Below are 8,882 nucleotides of genomic sequence, written 5' to 3' on the forward strand. Positions count from 1 at the left end.
GAGAGAACCCATGCAAGCACAGGGAGAACATGCAAAATCCGCACAGAAAGGCCCCAGGTCGGCTGGGGCTCGAACCCGGAACCTTCTCGCTGTGAGGCAACAGCGCTAACCACGGCGCCATGTTTTTTTTGTTGCTTTTGTAAAACCTAAATCATATTTCTTCCAAATTGTATACTGTAAACTAATTTTATTTTTCAAAGACAATGTTCAACATAAGGTTAATTCTCCTCCAGCTCCTTTGACCTTTGCTATCCAGAAGGAAATGCAGTTCAGATTTGACAGTACAGTATGTCGCCTCTAAATAAAGTGGCTAACAGTGTTAACAAGTGAAAACCAGAACAGCCCTACAGAGTGCATTTCTCTTGAACTGCTCCGATGTCCTTCTGTAAGGACAAGTGACAGAGATGTTATAAATGGAACTCACTGCAGTCTATAGATGTGCAGACAGTCAAAGATACAGAGCAAACCAGGCAGACCAACTCATCTCCATGTTATCATGGTAAACAGTACTTGCAGATGAAATAAGTTTTGATTTAGCCAAAAACCACAGGCAAGGCAAGTCTCCATTTAAAAAGGGAGAACCGGAGTTAACACAGACAGTCTGCAGTAGTCAGTGTGTCAGCCCAGCCAAAGATATGCTGTTGTGGAACCATGGAAGGCACTTTTTGTTTACTAAATACCATTTCAACCATAAAGACTCACAGTGACATTGAGACTACAAAAAAATACACAAAATCATGCTTCCACAAGAGGCTATGTATTTATTTTTTATTTATTTCTTGTCACTCCTAAATCCTTGCAGTCTTTTCCCAAAGAGCAAACCAGGCAGACCAACTCATCTCCATGTTATCATGGTAAACAGTACTTGCAGATGAAATAAGTTTTGATTTAGCCAAAAACCACAGGCAAGGCAAGTCTCCATTTAAAAAGGGAGAACCCATGTGAAGAACCTAGCACTAGAAGGTTCCTTTCCTCCTGAAGGCTGGGGGAGCTCCTGCTACTGCAGGCCACAGGACATGCTGCTGCTCCATCCTCAAGCTCCAGCTTCACCTTCATCACCTCAGCACAACAACGGAGAGGGAATCATCAGGATCATCTGTGAGGTCTCCATGGCTGCTCTCCTGGACTAAATCTTCTTCTTGAGCCTGACAATCTGAGTACAGGCCTCTGAGCCTGGTGCTGTTTTTGTTGACTTGGTCCAGGAGGCCTGCTATGAGTGTAGGTCCCACCATATCAAGACTGGCCTACATCTAAAACACTGAAAATGTTTGTGTGGTAGGTAACAAGCAAATGTAATCATTATCAGTGCTTGTATAAAGTATACAGTATTTGATTTAGCGCAGGACGTCAAAGTGTCTTAACCCTCTTTCTCTCACAAACAGATTCACCAGTTTTCTCCAAGACCCAGTCATCATTTGAGTGGAGCCTCTGGTCACTGTGTTGTCCAGCTCCTCATCTGGGTGTGCCCTGTCACTGATGTAGTGCTCTTACAGATGGTTATAGATGTGATGTCATGAAGGCTGCAATTTCCTGCATCAGTGGATCCAGACTCCTCATCTGTTCCAGGACTCTTGTTACAAACTCATGAATTTAGCCATCACTAAGTTTATTATTTTGATACACATGTGCTTTTATTGCTGTGTCATGTCAAAATGCCTTTCAGGAAAAGTTTTATCTTCTCCTTATGCTACTTTCTTTACCTGTGGGTCACAGTTATGGAATCACCAGAGAGCCATGGAGTCATGACTACTGTTGTTGGCTACTGCTCTCTAGTGCTTCATTTAAGATATTGCAGTAGTACTAGTATATTTGCATTGCTGAAATTGAGAGCAACCAGCCATGGCCTGAAGGACGGAGTGGAACATCAGTTGCTATGACCGGCACAGCTGTGGTCATGTGACAGGCGGAGACAGCCGAGGAGTATGTATTAAGGGAGAACAAACACTTAGTTCGACCAGTTACATTAAAATGCTGCTTAAATGTCACGTGTGCATCAATAGTAATAGGCAAGCAATATAATGTTGTTATATAAAACTGAATGGAGTGTTTCTGCACAATGTGTATCTTACTTTGGATTTACTGTAAAATACTTTCAGATGAAATTGTAAATAAATATAAAGATAACTCTTCAGTTTTGTTGTGTTTTATCAATGCTTCTAAAGCTTTTGATCCTGTGAATCATAGGAAGCTGTTTGATAAAATGAGTTTGGTGCCCAAATATACTGTAGCATTGACTGAGTAAAGGAGGAGTCTTCAGTCTATGTAGTGCTTGTCTCTGGGAGCTCCTTAATGTCTGTTCTGTGTATTGTGTGGAACGTGATATCAAATACAATGCAGGCAAGAGTGTGATCATGATATGTAGGACCAAAGAAGACAAATGGTTGAAATTTCCCAATTTTAAACTGTCAGATAATATTTTTGGTATAAGTAATAAGGATAAATATCTTTAGACATTTATAGGCAATGTTGTATGTACAAGCAAACATTCTTGTGCACACGTTTAGCGCATGTTCAGACTGAGTGAAGATGGTTTTATTCAAAGCCTGTTGCACCCCTCTTTACACTGCACACCTGTTTAACTACAGAAAAAAAGAAACTATAAGTCTATAGAAACTTCAGGTAGCTTATGATGATGCAGTGAGAATATTGTTGAAGAGACTGAGATGGTCCAGTGTAAGTGAAATGTCTGTGGCTGTAGGAACAGCTTCCAAGCAGTTATGCAAAATTTGATTTACAAACTTATTTGTCAGCTTAATGCCTCTGAAAATTAAAACATCCTGAGTCTGTCAAATATTGGCCTTAGCACTATCTTACCAATCTAAGATGGGGAGACGTTGTTGTCTTTTTTTTGCTTGCTTTTAAATCATTTTTAGTATTGTGCTTTTGTGTGCTGTGAAGTCCCAGACGTCTCTCGAGTCCAGATAGTGGAAAGAATTTCAGTCACACACCAAATATCATAATGCACTATTACCTTTTATTGCAGATATATCTGGAGATCATACAGCAAGCAGCAGAGCAGATGATCTGAAGTGAAATTACCAAAACTGTGTGTTATATTCTATTCCTCCCCCTCCCCTACACATTCCTACACATTCCTCCATTATGCAGCTGGAATTGATCATTACTTTCCCAAAGATAACTCCCTTGTATGGGAGCTGTATCAAGTACAACTCCCTAGACCAAAGCACATCTTGTCATTTAGGAAACACACACACTGTTAATGATTTGAGTGAACACACACTGTAACTTAGTGAAGGTTATATAAGTACTTTTATATAAAACAGAGCTGGTGCCTCAGTTTCACTTGTATTTGTTATAAGTACTTTATATAAAATAGTGCTGGTGCCTCAGTTATAGTGACTCAAACAACTTAATATTCCACAAGTTACACTCATTATGTATGCCTTATGTTATTTTTATCTAGATGTTAAGGTCTGTAATAAGGTTTTTGAATTGAATTGAATTTGAATGATAATGAACACTGTGCTTGCTGGTGTTGAATGCAGTACATTTTGAATGTTGGTACTTGTTTGCACTGTAGTACTGTAGTGCTGTAGTGCTGTAGTGCTTCCACCACACGTTATAATGATGTATGACGCTGTAATAACTCTTCCAGCAACAACGCGTTTGCCAATTAAAGTGCTAACCTAACAGCTTTAGTTCCAGGGTTAGCTCTTCTGCTTCCGTCGACCACGTGACAGTGGTATTGCAGGTCGTAGCGGCCCCTCGAGAGTCTCCCCTCCCTGGTGCAGGTTTAGGTTGGTCAAAACATTTACGGAGCTCCCATTGGTCAATGATTTAGGACTCTCTTCTCTCATTGGTAGAACGAGGCAGGGCGGTCCTGTTTTCCTGATCATTCTTCCGGCTTATATGTTGGGGGAAAAAAAGAAAAGACGAATGGAGAAAAAAATTAATCCATAAAACGACTATTGCCTAGTAATTCCGTGATACGGTAATGTCTGCACACATACAGAAACGCGTTTGTTCATTTAGTCCTACCATATTAACGCCGTTGTACTCGCTTGAAAGTTCAGCATTTAGCATGAAAACCACACGGTAGCAGGGTTAGCTTGCTTCTAGCTAAGATAGCTGGCTAACAGGGTGGATTTTTAGCTGCTTCAACGTTATTGAAGCAGAATCGGCGACCACATTGAATACGATCTCACTGGGCGTTTTGATTTAGGTAGCGTTAGTTAAAAAGCAAGTTTTGAACTTGTACATTAGCCTGGTATTTCATAAGCAACAGAAGAGTTGTCGAGCTTTTTTGTTGTATTATTGCTATTAGTTACGCTAAACAAAGGTCTACAAAATACTTTGTTTTCACATCAGATGTATGTATATGTTTAGCTCTTGTGCGGTAGTACAACATTTGAAACTCCTGTGTCCTTTGCTAGCTGGTAACGATAATATTCCTTGACTGTTGGTTAGCTTTCTGTTATCCTGTTTACGTTCCCCGCGTCGCCTGCTAAGTTAACGTTAAATTGGCAGGCTTGTGTTGTTGTAACGCTGGTTCTCGTACCATACAGGATTAATACAAGGAATACAATAATTGTGGGACTTTAGATTTTGATGATGCCTTACGTATGTCTGGTATTGGAATAAATGAAGAATTCTGTCAATGTTTTAGGTCATAAATACTTCAGATGAGCTCCCAGCAATTCCCCCGACATGGGCTGCCTCCCCCCAGCGGGGGAACACCTCAGATCCCTGCTGCTGGGAACCTGGTCTCAGTCAGTCAGCCGTCAAATCCACCAGGTAACTTACTGTCACTGAAAACATTTGCATAATACTTAGCAGGTGACAAGGAAGACATATGTGAAATAATATTTAATTGAACTATTTTTTTCATAGCTGGTGCAGAAGCAGACAGCAGTCGGGATGCTGACCATGTGCAGCAGGATCATCCACCTGCTGGTGGTGGGGGAACCTTGGCATTCAGAGATGACAAGCAGGAGACTATGGTGGTCAGACCTTACCCGCAAGTACAGACACATGGCCAGCCACAAGCTGCTCCACAAACTGTGCCCATCCAGCCTGGGACACCTGTGACTGTACCTGCCCCCTCTGTCCACCTCCCACAGGGCCAACCTGCAGTCCTTTCTGAGGGACAGATGAAGGTGATAATTGTGTCTCTATTGACATCTCTAGAAGTGTTGTAATCTATAAGTAGTTAGAATGAAATATGAGGTGTCTTGTGAACACAGTTTCATAATAACACATTCTTTGACATTATTGAACAGTAATCTGTTACTGAATCTTAATTTATTCATTCAAAGCACTGAATTATAAGCCGTTTTCACACATGAACTCTGGACTGTGTCTGCTGAGCCAGGCCTGGTCAAAAGTTGCTCTTTCATATGTGCAGCACACAGCAGGAGGTAGTCTGTGTCAGACATATTCTCACCGAATGTAAATACTCTGTTTGGTCTACGCGCAGGGGGGTAAAATGTACAGGAGGTGGGACATGACGTGGTCATGTAGCAGTTTATGTAATTTGGTCAACTGAGTCTCTTGCCTTGTCTGATGATTCTGGTTAGATATTTGACAGTTTTTATTCTAATTTCATGTCTGTCACATGATGGGACATCATCAACACACCCGCTATCTCCATGTGAATGCTCTGGACTATACGCTGTTGTTTTTTCGCATGGGCTCACTCAGACTTTATGCGGAACTTGTACTAGGAAGCTGACACTGTAAAGTCCACTTAACATTCGAGTGGACTGTCTCGGACATTTACGTTCTCACATACAGCTCCTCTGGCTAATGTCTAGAGAATTTCAGGGTTCCAGTGCATGTCTGAAAAAGGCTATAGTGATGTCATTTTAGATGACCTTTCTGAAGGAGAAAGCTTGACAGTGGTAGTCTTGAAATGTGAAAGGATTTAGGATATAACAGTTTGCTTGCTTTGTCCCAGTCTCATGACCTCTAGACAGAGTTAGACAGATTTCATATTAATTTTCATTAAGAAATATTTTAAAAAGTAAGTTACGTGCTATAGCCTTAAGACAAGATATTGTTTGCTATGAATATACCTTCTGCCCAGTGACTCATTTATTACAAACAAATAGTTTAAAGGCTCAGTCTGGACAGATTTGTACAACTAACTGTTTTGTTTGATAATTGACTCATAAATAAAATTTTGTTCCATTAATTATAATACTGGCATGTTCAAACTGTTTAGATTTACAATTACTTTATAAGAATTTAAATGATGTTGTTCTGTAAAACAAGTTTTCTAGCATTATTCCCAACAGCCTTTAGCACTTAATTCTATTTTTTTATGTCTTTTTTTTTTTTTTTTCCTTCTAGGCTGTCCTGAAATCACCTATGCCAAGCCGTCTTATTGCCCCAGCTCCAGCTTCCAACCAGGCTCATATCCCAATACCCCACAAGGTGCCTGGCCATATACCTGTAACTGTCACAATAGAAAGCACTATTGCTACAACCCCGTCTATACCTGTGGCAACCATCAGTGGTCAGCAGGTGAGTGCACTGTCCAGTCTGCTGTATGTTACTGTCTGTTTCTTGCTGGGTATTTAAAGGCTTGGCTTGCTTTCATTTTATTTCAGGGTCACCCCAGCAGCTTACATCACCTGATGCCAGCCAACATACAGATCATTAGGGGAAACACCCCACTGCAGATTGGGACCCCTGCAGTTCCTTCCCAGACCTTCACATCCCATTTACCTAGAGGTATAAATGATAGCAACAGCATCACAGGCTTTATGTTTGCTTGTCCTCAAAACAGTAGTTCGTTTACCACTCGTCGATGCAGTGCATTTTGCTAGGGCTGCCCCCTGAAAGTCAACCAGTTAAATCATTAGTCAAGAGACCTGCCAGTTGATTTAGACTCTTCTAGTTGAACCTTTGTTTTTGTTTTATTTTTGTCAGCTACTGTGCATTACAATAGAAGGTATCCACAGCCCCGTTAGGCTGTCATCTTCTTCTCCTCATTTTGGTGTGTCAAGCAGCAGTTTGCTCAGTACTTCTCCCCTGTGGTTGGGGGGAATACCCACTGCAACGTAGACACTGTACAATGCATGGACACATAAGGTCCAGTGATGCTATTTAGTGACCTGCTGCCCAGAATGAGGAGAAAAAGATGACAAAATCCACTTGGACAAACCGCATAAAGGTGAAATTTGTACTTTTTATTAGAACTATGGTTTTGCATATGTGTGTCCAGGTCATTTGCCCATCTCAGTTAAAGTTAAACACATAGCAGTTTATCTTATGTTTGTGTGATATGCATCCATCTGAACAGGAATAGGAAGCTAACAAAAATGAACTGGGAAAACATTTCAATGGGGAATTATAAATAAGATGAATCATATAATATAAATACATATTCTTGTACCCTAGCAGTGCAAGCTGGCACTCATCAAACATAACGTGTCCTGTGGTTAACTAATGAGAGAAGCTCGAACCTGTTGGTAAACTAGGCTATGACCATGTCTTAGAAGAAAAAACTGCCTATAAGAGCATTGTTTCAACAGAAATACAAGTGTGCTGCCTGTCTTATTATTCCAACAAATCCATATGGCAGCCTGACATTATATATTGTCAATTTAAATAGATCATAATTTAAATCATGTATTATGCATGTATTATATGCAGCTGCCTTGTATTGATTTTGAAATGCTTATATAATATATGCAAAAGAGTGAGGGGAACATGTGTATTAGTGCAGTCAAATTTAATGCATTAATGCAAAATCCTTTTAACACCACAAATTTTTTTGATGCGCGATTAACACATGAACATTCTGTGATTCTGACCCTTGGCCCGCCATGTAGTTTGGAAAATCAGGAAGCGATGCAGCAGTAGAAATTAGCAGAAATGAATAAAGAAAAGGGTCTTTTGAATGGCAAGTTAAGTTCAGCTTCAAAGCCCTGCCAGATTGTTCTCTTGACAAGTCCAGAATTATTTGCGTTTACTGTCGATGTGAACTAAGTTGCCATCGGAGTACATCGAGTCTCAAATACTACTTGCTGGCCAAGCACACAGCTGATACAGAGAGCCCTCCTCTCCTTCACCAAAGGCAGACCACACTGGAGAGTTTGCAGTGGAGATGCCTGGACAACTTTACTGGTGGTGTACTCAGATCCTTTACTTAAGTAAAACTAGCAATACAACAGTGCAAAAATACTCAGGGGTATTACAAGGTCCTGCATTCAAAATGTTCCTTCAGTAAAAGTACAAAAGTATTAGCATCAAAATATACTTAAAGTGCTAAAAGTCAAAGTACTCATTATGCAGAATGGCACATTTCACATTCTTGTTTATCATACTATTGTATTACAGTTGCTGATGCATTAATGTGTACATCACATTTAATGTTGCAGCTGGTAAAAGGGAGCTAGTTTTAGCTAGCTTACATGGATTTAATTTGAATTACTTCTGCGTAGCTTGTGAATTTTCCGTTATAGATCAGTGAATTCTTATAATTGTACTATATTTTTTTGTATTAATCTGGTTCTGAAAAGGAAAAAGGTAATTAAAGATATAAATGTAGCCGAGTAAAAAGTACAGCACCTCTGAAGTGTAGTGAAGCCAAAGTATGAAGTAACAAAATTAAAATACTCAAAGTACAGATACCTCAAAAATGTACTACAGTTCAGTACTTGAGTAAATATACTTTCCACCAGTGTTTAGAACAGATTTTAAAAAGTATGAGTAATTTACGATTAATCACGAGTTAGCTGTAGACAATCATGCAATTAACTGTGGTTAATATTTTTATGAATTGATAGCACTAATACATGTATGTTTATAAAAAAAAAAACAAACCCGAATAGTTGCACTGAACGGTTGAATCAGTCGACTGACAAAGCCCTACAGTTTGCTACATCAGTGTGTTTTTTGCCTCATAGGGGCTG

At 39.9% G+C, this 8,882-nt stretch overlaps 1 protein-coding gene across 1 annotated transcript in view; it reads left to right on the forward strand.

Annotated features, from left to right (window-relative positions):
• The first annotated feature begins 3,825 nt into the window (after nucleotides 1-3,825).
• The window catches only part of sap130a (Sin3A-associated protein a), an 18,224-nt gene continuing 13,167 nt past the window's right edge, over nucleotides 3,826-8,882 (forward strand). Inside the window, 7 exon segments of the mRNA XM_020610071.1 lie at nucleotides 3,826-3,952; nucleotides 4,628-4,755; nucleotides 4,852-5,117; nucleotides 6,313-6,486; nucleotides 6,573-6,696; nucleotides 7,813-7,826; nucleotides 8,877-8,882. The exon segment at nucleotides 8,877-8,882 is cut by the window's right edge and continues 114 nt beyond it. Coding sequence (XP_020465727.1) covers nucleotides 4,644-4,755; nucleotides 4,852-5,117; nucleotides 6,313-6,486; nucleotides 6,573-6,696; nucleotides 7,813-7,826; nucleotides 8,877-8,882 — 696 coding nt within the window. The 5' untranslated portion in view covers nucleotides 3,826-3,952; nucleotides 4,628-4,643.

This window comes from Monopterus albus, unplaced genomic scaffold (genome assembly GCF_001952655.1).
Source record: "Monopterus albus unplaced genomic scaffold, M_albus_1.0 scaffold103.1, whole genome shotgun sequence".
NCBI lineage: Eukaryota > Metazoa > Chordata > Actinopteri > Synbranchiformes > Synbranchidae > Monopterus > Monopterus albus.